Source organism: Marmota flaviventris, chromosome 1 (genome assembly GCF_047511675.1).
Source record: "Marmota flaviventris isolate mMarFla1 chromosome 1, mMarFla1.hap1, whole genome shotgun sequence".
NCBI classification, from domain to species: domain Eukaryota; kingdom Metazoa; phylum Chordata; class Mammalia; order Rodentia; family Sciuridae; genus Marmota; species Marmota flaviventris.
The window spans coordinates 190,390,517-190,403,907 of record NC_092498.1 but is presented as its reverse complement, the minus strand read 5'-3'; the positions used below and the strand labels follow the sequence as shown (position 1 = coordinate 190,403,907).

At 38.3% G+C, this 13,391-nt stretch overlaps 1 protein-coding gene across 1 annotated transcript in view; it reads left to right on the top strand.

Moving 5' to 3' along the window:
* The window catches only part of Gadl1 (glutamate decarboxylase like 1), a 151,877-nt gene that overhangs the window by 96,947 nt on the left and 41,539 nt on the right, over nucleotides 1-13,391 (top strand). The window contains exon 14 of the mRNA XM_027932548.2: nucleotides 2,977-3,066. Within this exon, the coding sequence (XP_027788349.1) occupies nucleotides 2,977-3,066 (90 nt within the window). The remainder of the gene's footprint in view (nucleotides 1-2,976; nucleotides 3,067-13,391) is intronic.

The window sequence follows — 13,391 nt, the reverse complement described above, 5'->3', positions numbered from 1 at the left end:
ATGGTTCTGCTCTTGAAATACTCATTAGAGCTTTGAAGTGTCTTGAAGAAAGCCAGTGTATGAAATACAAGCTATAGCGTGAAAGAGACAGGGGAAAAACTCAAATATGTTCTTAGTGAACATTCAGAGACTGTCTTTCAACTCTCAGTAATTTTGGAAATGATTAAAGTGAAGGTATTCCACCAAATGGAGCATCAAATTTCTTCCAATGAAATGAAGTGTCAAAAGAGCTTTACAGGTTTTCAAATGTCTTTAGCACTGAAATCATCCCATTCTAAAAGAGAATGGGAAAAAGGAATCACAGAAATGTCACTACCAAAATATCTAAACAGAAACTTACTAAAGGGAATAAATTTACAAGGTTTAGGCCTCAAATTGTGAAATATAGCATCTTTTGTACCAGATCAAGTTGTTATAAAATATTTTATAATATTCTCATGAAAATAAAGAAAATCAAATGAATATAGTTAATGATATGTTAATCAGGGTCTATTTAGAAGAACAAAACTTTTGCCCGATAATTTCAAGTGGGAAGGATATATATATATATATATATATATATATATATATATATATGGCAAGAGGAGGGAGAGAGACATGGGGGATTATTAACAGTCATGAGGAATTGTCTCATAGGAAAGAAAGAGAAATTAAAAATGTACAGGAGTCGGGGCTGGGCATGTAGCTCAGTGCATAGTGCTTGCCTAGCATATACAAGTCCCTTAGTTCAATCCCCAGCACCACAAAGACAAACAAACAGAACAGGAATACTGATATAGGGAGCATCCACTACTCCTAGGATCCAGACAGAGCACCTGAGGAAGAGGTATTCTGTCTCCCCTCTCCCAGACAAAGATCCAGGCCTTCTTGGAGAGGTGTCACCAATAGTGCACAGGATCTCAGAGAAGTTCACTGACATCATGTAACACTGGCAGGATTTGCTCGGCATCACCCTTTGGAGTACTGAGGGAAGCCATCTCCAAAGAGGTGCCATCACTTGGAGCTCCTTGCAGGCTACCCACTGGGTGACTAGAGAAGTCATGCAAAGCCAGACGCTTGGCTGGTGTCACTCCTCCAAGAAACTACCTGAGGGACATATGACGGGAAATACCATTCATGCCAGTTGGCTATGATGCCGTTTGAGGGGAGAATGCACCTGGAGCTCTTTGCTGCTAAAAAGAACCACAGACTCCTCAGGAGGCCAATGAAGTTTGCATACCAAACCAGGAAGACATACCCACTTCCTTCTCCAGTGTACCTCCAGCACCCTCCACCTCCATTACTGCAGGACACCAAGAGAGGGTGGATTTGGAACTGAAAGGCAATAAATGTATAGCTGACATAAATGGCATCTGGGGGAAAAGTCCTCTTTGATATACAGACATAAAATCCTAGAGTCTAGTAACGGTTAACTATATTTTTCTTTTACTTTCTAATCATAGTTACTTTATTTGGAAAGATTTATTCACATTAAGTGATCAAAGAAGTCGGAAGCCCAATACATTCTAGCTGAGAGTAACCAAATCAATTATAAATCAGAAATCCAAGTGTGAATTATGCAGACTTTAAAAATCTATTGTAGTCTCGTGATAAATGTTTGTGGAAATTGAGTTCAATTACATAGTACTTCATTTTAACTACTCTATATTTTGAAGATTTGTAACTCTATTTTTTGTCATATCTAATAGGAATGTTAAAATTTTTAAAGATGAAAGGGTGATCAGATCAATGTTCTTGTTAAGCTGGAAATATTCCCGAGCACTCACTTGTGCCTTAACATCCACTAAAATCAGAGTTCTATATGATATCGGTCTTGATGTTAAGATATGAGGTGATAGTTGTTTGCTCGCTCTTTGTGCTTTGTACTGACATTCATGCATAATTCTGATGGTTATTGAGAACTATCCTCACATTGGTTATCTGCCAACTGTATTTGTCATGGAAAAATGAAAGTCCTTTCAAATACTGTCAGTGATAAGCCTCAAATGAAGAGTATTCTTTCCCAAATATAATTCCAGGTGTCCAATGTGTGAATCCCCAACATAATGTCTCAGATCACCTGGTTATTATGATTGCCTTTGTCATGGCTCTTGTTATATGGTTTAGTGAGGACAAAGCATGGTTTGTGATAATGGCTGGGTTGAAGCCTGTTCTGGAACATCATCCGGTGTTTAACCACATCATGTCTGATAGGAAAACAGGCTGGTGGGAAAGGTAACTGAACTAGAGCCCATAGTTCATACCATTTTCCCAAACATAGATCACATACTACCCACTTTAGAAGATGTCAGCTCTTTAGCCTCAATCAGACCCTGGGTCTGAGCACAGGAACTTGGACCCCCCTGGTTCATTCACATTTTTACTGAAGTTTGAGAGCCAGGAGTCAAGATGATATCATTATCATTGTTACCTCCTCCTTCTTTCTCCTCCTCCTCTTTGTCCTCCTCCTTCGTCTTCTCCTTTTTATCCTTAGAAATATTGGCTAGGGTTGTGGCAGTGCTGGCTAGTGAAGCCCAAGTATGTCACACTGCTATCAATTCACAGGGCTTTTGTATTTATCAGGTACAGCTAGTAACAAAAGGCTAATTTTAGCTGCCAAAAGAAATTTTGGAAGGATATAGTGGTGAAAAAAAAATAACTTAAGGATCACTGTTGAAAAGGAAGGTCCTGTGCATATGTCGATCAGGCACTGATTGATGGTCAGCACTGCTTTGAGTCAGCTCCACGTTCATGGTCTGTACCCACCTTTATGTAAGAGAATCTCCTAGGTGCAAACATGGGGAAAAAGATTTACTAATAGGCTGTTGTTAGAAATTAGTCAGATGGATGTCTACTCTATAAGATTCTGACTTATTATCAAAGTTATACACACAAGATAACTCTTAAAGAGATGACCTAAGAATTTAAGAAGTATTTGTTTGTTGTATTCTAAATCTTAAAGTAGTAAGGAAATTTTCAAATTTTCTTAATCCTCAGCCTGAATATGCCAATATTTGCTTTTGGTACATTCCACCAAGCCTTAGAGAGATGGAAGAAGGACCAGAATTCTGGGAAAAACTCCATTTGGTAAGTAATGAGGAAATTATATTTTTTCTTTCTAATGAGATAAACTCAATGATCATGTCTGTTGATGCTATAGATAATTCTGTACTTGTTGTGGCCTCTTGAAGATTCCAAGAGGTGGCTCCTACTGTATTAGAAAATAACAACTTGTCAAATGATTCCATCTAACAAATCAACAACACTTGAGGTACACACTCAAATTCAAAACAAAATTGTGCTGTTTGCAAGATGAGTGGAGAATTAGTTAGAAGTTCTGTTTCCCAGGGTACAGAAAATGTGGTCTGGTAACAAACAGGACAAAGGTGAAAGTTGTGTGATGAACAGCTCCTGCTCTCAGCTCAGTGGGAGCATCTCAGTGATTGCTGCATCCCCTCAGTTGGAAATAATGTTAGAAGTCTCAATCTGACATCCTTTCTAAGTGTGCAGCATTTGTCCTCTTCACCAATGAAGTCCTGTGCATTACACCCAAGAGCTCCCAGGAAGAAAATGAAAGAAATTCCAGGAATGGTTTTCAGTTAATCACCCAACAGAATGTGCTTAAAAGTGTCTCCACGCCCAGCTGTTGAGAACTGAAAATCTAGAGTAGGGAGAAGTCTAGACTCCAGGGCCAGCTGTGTCTCATCCACACCTTGCCTATCTTGCCTCTAATCCAGAATCCAAGAACTTTGAAGTCTCATGAGCCAAGACTACTTGATCCCATCCCCTGCAGTATGAACATAATGTTATGTTGAAAGTGAACTTGAGAGTTCCCATAGGGATGTTGTAGCATCAGAACTCAAGATGGTTTGGTACCATTAAACTTAAACAATCCCTTATCCCTGTGTCTTCCCTCCCAAGCCACGCAGAAGACTCCATGCCCTTGGTTAGTAAAAGGCTCTGACTTGCAATCTGCTTACTCTCCTCAATGGAGAAAACAATAATTATTTTAATAACTTTTATAGTGATAGCCCTCCTACATGCCCTTCGAAGGAAAGGACAGACTTATCTGTCAGGCAACAGTGCACATTGACTGAGTGCTCACTGTGTTATGCTCTGGAGATACAAACATCCAAGAGCTTTGTCTCTGCCCTTGAGAAGTTCATGTTCAAGGAGGCATTGAGTAAAGAGACAACCAGTAAATGGAGATAAACTCTGTTTGCAGTCAAAGTGGAAAGAACATCTTCCTCAGCATGCATCCCTAGAGCTGTGTATTAGACAACACATGGATGCTAGACAAAGAACAATTGTAAAGACATTCATGCCAAGAAGAATCACAGCACAAAGACCCAGAGGTTCAGGTGGGGAGGATGGGGTTCAACACCATAGGGGTGCATAGGAAAAGTGATGGGAGAGGAGAGAAAAGCAGCAGGGTTATGGGGCTTTCTCTTCCAATATAAAGAGCTTGGAATTTTTGCCCTGACATTAAGAGAAAGAATATCTTGCCTTGCCTTTCAGCCATATCCATCTCTAGTCTTACCTGCCGCAGGTCATTTTCTGTTTCCTCATGATGCATTACACCTCCTGCACTGGGACATAGTAGATGACTAATACATATTCCACCTATTATCAAACCTGAGGTCAGGCAGCAAAAATGAGGAGAGGTGGCTGTTGTTACCTGTGTCTGGGCCTAGACAAGCACTTCACTATCCATTTCAGGTGGTTAGCATAGTCCTCGGGATTTGTCTTGTATTTTTGTCACACAGCACAAACAGGAAAGTGCTTAAGAATACATTTCAGATGGTAAGTAATCCATAAAAAGAAGAAGGAACTGGACAATGTGAGAATTTAATAGTGAGGTTTAGAGGCACATTTTTTACTTTGATAGAATGCGACTGGTGACTTTTGACAGGGTGGGGAGAGAAACTGCTTCCAGATGAGAAAGATATGATTGCCATCTTTCTCACTAAACTAGAAATAATTTTTTGATTTCTAAGAAAGCAAATGGACAGTGTGATTTTTGTGTTTTGTTGACTCAGTAGTATTGCACAGGTAAGGATGAAAATGAGCAGATCATTTCATTGTACTGGGGGATATTTTTCACTCATTATATTACTTTCTATTTTCAGAAAATTTGAAATTGAAATGAGAGAATTCAAAATATTATATACTTTTAACTTAAATGGAGATTAAACATGAAGTGAGACATTCTCTTTTATCGTTTCTCTTATGGTTAATACCCAATCTTCTTCTGGTTCCTATCCATCTTTCCATTTTGGAAATACTTTTCTGCCATTTTAAACCATCTTTTCTTATTGTCTGATCTAATATTATATAATTTTAATTCTCATGGATGCTTTTGATTAAAAACAAGGAATGCTGCACACAAATTATTGTTGTTCTTCGGGTTCTGAGTTTCCTATTATTCTGTCTTTCTCTGTGTGGGTGCATGTGCATGAATGTGGTAATGTGGATATGAGGTATCTATATCTATTGTTGATCTCTATGGTTTTCTGCTTACTGTAGTACAAGTATGTGATTTACAACCCGCAGTGTACTTAATGCACACTTGAAATTTATTTCAGGATTTACTTTGGATGGAGAATCACAAACAAATAAATAAACCAAATAAGGCTTTGCCCCTTAGATTCACACTAGTGTCAGGTTGTGCTGTCAGATTTCAGAATCACTGGTTGTGATAAGTCTTCCCTTTGTCAGGAGAAGGGGGAGGGATTATTTGATAATGAGTTTGAGTTTGGAGTGTTGGTGTACACAAATGGGTGTGTGTGCTTGCAAATATGTGTGCACATATGTGACTGTTTTTGAGAACAGTCACTCTGCATCTGATACCTTGACAGTTACTCTGTGACACTATACTGAAGGATATTCAAGCCCTGAATTCCAGTGACTTCTCTTCTTAAGATGTCCTCCCTGAATGTGTTTCTTTCTGATTCTTTTAGGCATTATGATATCCTAGATCTTCATTAGCTCCCTGTTTAGATTGTATTTGCCTCTTTTCTGGTCCCTTTGCCTCCTGCCATGCTTTCTCCAATTTATTTTCTTTTAATTTTTAAATTTTTGTTCTTTTTAGTTATAAATGACAGTAGAGTATAATTTGACTTATTCATACAAACATGGAGTATATCTTATTTTAATTAGGATCCCCGTCTCATGGTTGAACATGATGTGGAGAGTCACTGTGGTATATTTATCTATGTACACAGGAAAGATATGTCAGACTCGTTCACTGTCTTTCCTATTCCTGTCCCCCTCCCCTCTGCCCACTCCCCTTTGTCTAATCAGTTGAACTTCTATTCTTCCCCTCCTCCCCTTGTTGTATTTTAGCATCCACATATCTAAAAGAACATTCAACCTTAGGTTTTTTGGAATTACCTTATTTCTCTTAGCTTGATAGTCTCCAGATCCATCCATTTTATGGCAAATGTCATAGTCATTCCTTTTTTTTTTTTTTTTTTTTTTTGGTACTATGGATTGAACTCAGGAGCACTCAGCCAGTGAGCCATATTCCTAGCCCTATTTTGTATTTTATTTAGAGACAGGGTCTCACTGCATTGCTTAGTGCCTTGCTTTTGCTGAGGCTGGCTTTGAACTCGTTATCCTCCTTCCATGGCCTCCCCAGTCGCTGGGATTACAGGTGTGTGCCACCACACCTGCCATAAAGTCATTCTTTTCCTACCTGAAGCTTTGCTTTATCTTCACTCTCCTGCTAGAAGACTCTGAATTGCTCCCCATTCTTTGAAGCAGCCATTTTTAAACCTGTCAGACCTAATGACCACTCTTCATAGTAAATAATGTTCTCTTTACCCTCCTAAGATGAAACCAATAGAAAATATGGTTTACTTATATACATAATTTCATAAAGACTGTATAAGACCTCATATGTAGTATAAAGGAGAAATCCATTTATAATGAAAATGCTTTTTTATCACATCAGAGTTTGAGTATGACAATATCACAAGACATGTAGAAGCGATAAGATTCTTGTACATATTCTTAGAAATAGTGAGTGTAAGCCATACACAAATGCAAACTTTGTAAATGGGTGATGTTGGTGATGCAAATAACAAGAAAGGTGTGGTAATGGCAATATAATTTTCAAAAATGGTGCATAGGGCTGGGGTTGTGGCTCAGTGGTAGAGGACTTGCCTAGCATGCATGAGGCAATGGGTTCACAACACCACATTAAAAAAAATCTAAATTAACAAAATAAAGGTAAGATATTAAATATTTTTAAAAATGATGCACAGATCTTCATAAAACTCTGAAGAAAATATATTTTACGTGGTAGTAAAAAACAGTGGTTTTAAAAAAAAATAGGCACAGAGTATTTGACATTGCATGGAAAATAGAGTTATCTGAAGGGCTTGAATGATTATAATCAGGATTTTCATCTCCTGAATTTTCAGTAGAATATTTGAAAGTTGGGCAAGTCCTGGGCCAGTTCTTTGGTGCTCAAGGTTGCCCTACACATTGAGGGCAGCTGGAGTGTCTGGTCTCCACTCACTGAATTCCAATAGTAATCCCCAAACACCATTAAAATTAAAAATATTTGCACCTATTTTCAAGATACTGCTTACAAATGTAGTACCATCCCTTGAGAACAACTGGTCCACCTAATAAAATCTAGTCACCTCTGCTTGGCATCCAAAGCCTCCATAGGTGGTCCTAAGGTACATTCCTAACTCAGTCTAATGTCACTTCTAGTATTGAGATCCCTGTACTGAGTAAATGACCAGAGAAATTTCACTGATTTGTCTAAATTGAGGAAACACATTAGGAACTAGGTCATGATACCTTTCACTAATTAAATTGGCAAATAACTGTACTTCTTACAGTTGATGAAAGTCTCAGTGGATTCCTATAAGCTACCTATGGGTATATAAATTTGTAAGTTTTATTTTAAAGAATAACTTTATAAAACATATCTCATGCTTTGATTTTGCATATATTTTTCTTCCAAAAATTCTACTTCTACAAATGTATTCTTTTGAATAGTTATAGAATTGTGAGGGGTGAAAAGCTACACAGAAGTTCATAGCTATTATTTAAAATAGCTAAATTTTAGAAGTAACTAAATATTCAGCTATAGGGAATTGCTTAAATTTTAATAAAGAATTTATACACAAATTTATAGTGTTCAGACAATTGGTATTCCATTCCACAGCAATATAGTCATAATATATCATTGCTGGGAAAAAAACAAGTTATAAATCAGCCAATATAGTATGATACCAACTTGGAAAATTATGTGCATATATACATAATACATAAATACATATAAAATACTCTGTGCTTGGATTAAGGGCAGATAACTGGCATCAAAATATTTTAAAGACAAATTTATATTGCTTTTTCTTTTAAAATTTTTATGCAACTTCCTAATTTTCTACAATTAATTTATATTACTTTTTTGAAAATAGTAACAAAATACTAGTAATACTGTAGAAGTGTACAATTATTGACCCAGAAAGCCATAAGTTTTATTTTAAGCAGAAGCTAGCTAGTAGTTAAAGAACAACTGTGCCTTTATTTGTCTACATGTATTACTTTATAAACACAGTATGTGCATTTAAAAAGTACACACGAAGTGTTTTATGTATAAGTTTGACATTTTTAATTTTTAAAAGACATTCTCATTTTTTCTTCTAGAACCACAGGAGATGGTCTACTTTGGAGACCATGATTAAACAATATTCAGTTAATTTGCCTATTATTATTTTTTTCATGTATTTTCCCAGATATAACATTTAGTTGACATCCCTTTTCTCTCCTTCTCTTTTGATCTTGACCTCCATACTTTCTCTGCGTGTGTCTCTCTCTCTGCCCCACTTCTCCCTCTACATCCGTTTCTATCTCTGTCTCTACCTCTGTGTCTGTCTCTGCCTCTACTTTTATCTCATTTACCACAATGTGTGCACCATCTGCACTGGTTTCAACTTCAGGGTCATGGCTCTGATGGTTCACAGTGAGTTCTCCTGGTTTCCTAGGAATCCCTCAAAGCTTCAGGCATCGAAATAGAGCTGTACTTTACATGCTAAAGCCACAGCCTAAAATAAGTTTGTGCAAGATTGTTTCTTCCGAAGCTGGTCCACAGTGATCAGATCTTGAGGATGCAGATGCTGGAATGGAATGTAAAGATAAATTGGATGCATAAGCTCCACAGATGTAACTGAAAATTCTATTAGTTTGTTTTGCCTCACCATTACTCAATGTTCGAAGGCAGATTTCCTCTTTTGTTGGCGTTTCATAAATAATTCTACTTTATACCAAGAAAATTTACTCTTGAAAGTTCTTAACAAGCTGTCATTTTTTATTCTTGCATGGTCATTTGAACCTTTTTTTTTTTTTTAAATCTGCTGATGTGCAATTTGTAACTAATGCTGGTCATTTATTACAGGCTACTTTTCCCTCCACAGTAAAGGAAGAATAAATCTTTTAGAATCCACTAGATGGGTTTGTTGTTTTATTGTTTGTTTGATAATATAGCTTGATATGATATTCCAGATAGCGTTAGAGAGAATTTGGTATTGTTACTGACAGGCTTTTGATTGACAGTTCTTGAAGGCAAGACTGAATGATCTGGGCATGGTCATTACCTCTATAGAAGCCTCACAGATGTACAAACAGCCACTTCTTGGGATTGTAGGCAGGGTGTCAATGTCCCTTGTCTTGATCCATTCATTTCCTGATTATTCTTTTTCACTTTCAATGTCTGGTATCCTCTCTCCTCTCTGACATATATAATGCCTTCTGCTCTCTTTGGTGTGTCTCTGCATATGCTGGTGTGTAAAAGTATGGTTCATAAAAATTTCCAGAGCTTCTGATTCTGATTGAGAATTCCTATTCTGATTTGTTTTTAATCATCATCTGTGATAATGGTATGTCCAATCTCTCATTTTTGGATTATGTACTGAAAAAATCCCTGTTTATCTAAAAGTGTAGAGGAATTTAAAAAAATAATAATTAAATAAATAGGTCTTTTAAAATTTTTTTGACATATAATTCATAATATAGTCTTCAAAAATCCTCAGCTTTTTAGTGGATAGACCTCATTTTTAAGCTGACATTGCTTCAAATTTCATATTTAAGGAGAGTCTAATCTAGAAGTTCCATTTAAATCAAGAGTTTCTGGATGTGACTTGCTCTGCTGGTGTCTGGGATATGATTTCAAAAATGCCTAAACAGTGAATTTCCTACATATTGTAGGTACTGTGTGCTCTTTTCCCATGCTATTAAGACCTGAGATAAAATACCTCTCTTTTGAGTAGTGTCTCAGGTAGAGATATGACTGTGCATAGCTTGTCAGACATTGTAGTTATTATCAGTTTTGTTCAGGTGTCATTCTGCATTTAAAGTCCAAGAGCCATGGGCTGGGGGTATAGCTCAGTTGGTAGAGTGCTTGCCTTGCATGCACAAGGCCCTGGGTTCAATCCCCAGCACAGACACACACACACACAGACACACACAAAAGAGCCACGTAGGCTCTTCCCACTTGAGGGTGGCCTTTGTAAATCAGCTGGAGAAGCTGGGGTGTCCCTTTGGCTGAGGAACAGGGGTACTCCCAGTGTTTTGTGACTTTTATGCTCATCTTTATTCCCTAGTGTTTAGTCACAGTCTAAGTAGCTACTCCAATGAATTTATAAAATTTCAACCAAATAAACAAACAATAACAACAACAACAACAAAACCTTCCAGCAAAATTCTTGTTGATTATGCATTTACAACGGGGAAAATTCACAGCAAGTTTTCTATTGTATTTAACAGCATCTTTCAACACATGGACAATACACATTTTATTTTGTTGTTATTATTAATTCACATATTTATTTACTTGCTTCATTATGTTGCATTTTGACCTTTAAATATTTACAAACACAGATAGAAGATTTTTTCATGAGTAATGACTTAATTCTTCAGGAAATAGTCAAGTACAGATGTCCTTATTTTTAAAAAATGGTTTTTTCTTTCTTTTTTTTTCTCTCCTGAGTTTGATAGCCTTCTCTCTTTTGCTTCTGTTGGACTATTCTAATTACTGTGGGAGAAGTTCTGAGCTTGGCTCATCTGTTGAAAATTAAAATTGAGCAGAAGGAAGCTGTCTGAGGCTGATCTCATGGTGGTCAGGATGAGGCCCTTTCTTTAAAGAAGGGTTTCCATACAGGTGGCCTCTTGGGCTCATGCCCACTGAACAGTGGTTCAGTTGAGACTGGCTAATCCACAAGCACCCTCCATCACAGTGATGGAAATGAGGCTAAGGAACACAGCTACAGCTGCATCTTACAAATATCATTTTGTCCTTTGGGTCTGCCATTCTACACATGTGCAAGGTGGGACTATATTATGCTCTGTGCCTGAGTACTATAGGCCTTGTCTATAGCATTTTTATATCAACCACATTTCAATCTTCAGTTTCTTTACTCTGTTCACATCATTAAGTGCAACTGAAATAATTCTGAATTTTCAAATATAAAGAGTGGTGAGTATTGAGGAAATGAAGAGACTTAATTAAATGTTCATGTAACACCACTGTGCCCCTGAGTATAGTGTCATTTAGTTTATTCACTCAGGAGTTGCAAACCCAAATTTCTATAGAAGCTGGACATGTTGAATCTATGAGGAGGTCGATGTAATACAATAGGGATTAGTGGGGACTGTGGCAAACTGGAGAGAACTGGCCCAAGTCAAGGGAGCAATCTCTACACAGCTCCTGGTAATGACTGCCATATGGGAATGAGGGTTTGGGTTGCCGGTTCTTCTCTTTTTAGAAAAAGCTATAGTTACAGACACTATATGAACTGTCTTTTGATTTTGATGTTTTAAATACTGGAAAATATTTTTTAAATTTATATATCTGACAGTGGTATTTCAGGCTTTCCATCAGCTTAAATTTCACCTAAAACGTCATTCCTTAACTATCTGTCTCCACACATGTGACCCTCGACACTCCTAGACATGAGGGTGTGTCACTTCTTTGTCTTCCTTCTCTGAGGGACACCTAAGCTGTGTCATCTGCAAGAAAGAGAAAACTGTCACCTGCTGTCAGACCTAAAAGAGGGTATTTTTAGGACTGTGACCTTGTGGCAAAGGTGACAGCACAGTGAAGATACATAGATGAATTTTCTTTCCTGTGTGTTCTCCTTTTTCCATCCTCAGGGCGAGGCAGGGCTTCTGGGCATGAAGCCCCTCTTAAGCCTTGCCTGGCCTGGAGTCTTCCCTCTTCCTGCCTTTTCTGAAAGCCTGAGCTGACCCATGAAGGTAGCATAGAGGAGCCAAAAAGACAGGAACAAGGGAGGGAGGAGAGATTGCCCTCGAGCTGAAGGAGAGCTGGAGACAAGATCTGTTCAGGTGGGGATCATGCCAACTTCTCTGTGTTGGGTGTCCTGAGCAGGTACTTGTCCCCATCTCTGTGTTCCAGACGCTGGAACTTTTGCCTATATCTTTGGTAATGGCACAGCACAGCCACAGTGCGCCAAGAAGTCATGTTGGTCCAGATCCTAGTTCAGTGATAACAAGGAAGCACCAACAACCTAAAGGTTCGCCTTGGCTAAGAGCCTGTAACCTCTGCAGGACCCCCCGGTGCTGTGGGAGCCATAATCATGACAGAGGTTGACTTTCAACCTGGCCTAGTAGGACACAGGCTTGAGATTGGATTTAATTTTATTTAAAGGAAATAAAGTATGATGACATTTCTTGCACACCTGAGTTTATGGAACAAAATTCATACCCACAGCACAACCATTAAGGAAATTGCTCTGGACTTGATGCAGTATTTATTGTTGCAAAATAAAGAATGAACCCCAGGCTGAAAGGAAGAGGAAAAAAAAAAAAGACTTTTTTTTTTCATTATCTTTGAAGTTTCTTTGCCAGTGCCAAACCTGCCCCCTGGTGGCCCTTCTGCTCATTACTCCTTTCGTAGCTGAGAACTGATGGAGTAGATGCCCACCCAACAAATACTGTTACAATGTGACAGAATGACAGCATCACGACTGTCAGGCAGCACAGTCTTCAGACCCAGAGAGGCTCACCTGAGGAAGACATTCTCCAAGGATCGAATTGTTCCTGCTTCACTTTGAATGTGCTTTTGTTTCTCTTTCTGCATCTTCTCCTTGGAGGTGGTGGTCCCTGTCTCCACAGCCCACTTTCCCACACATGCCTTTGGGGCTGACTTTCTGTTCAGGACCTCATTCCAGCTGCCATCACCACCTCCCTTACTCTCCCCTCTCCCACCCTCCATTCTTCTCTCCCTTCCTCTGTTTCTCAAAGTTTCACTGTTTTTCCTCCACCATATTGCTCCCCTCCATCAATAAGCATGTGCAGGCTTTGACCAAGGACAGGATTACATGATTTCCCCTTCATATTTTTTCCCTCCAGCCACATCACTGTCTCCTGCTCCA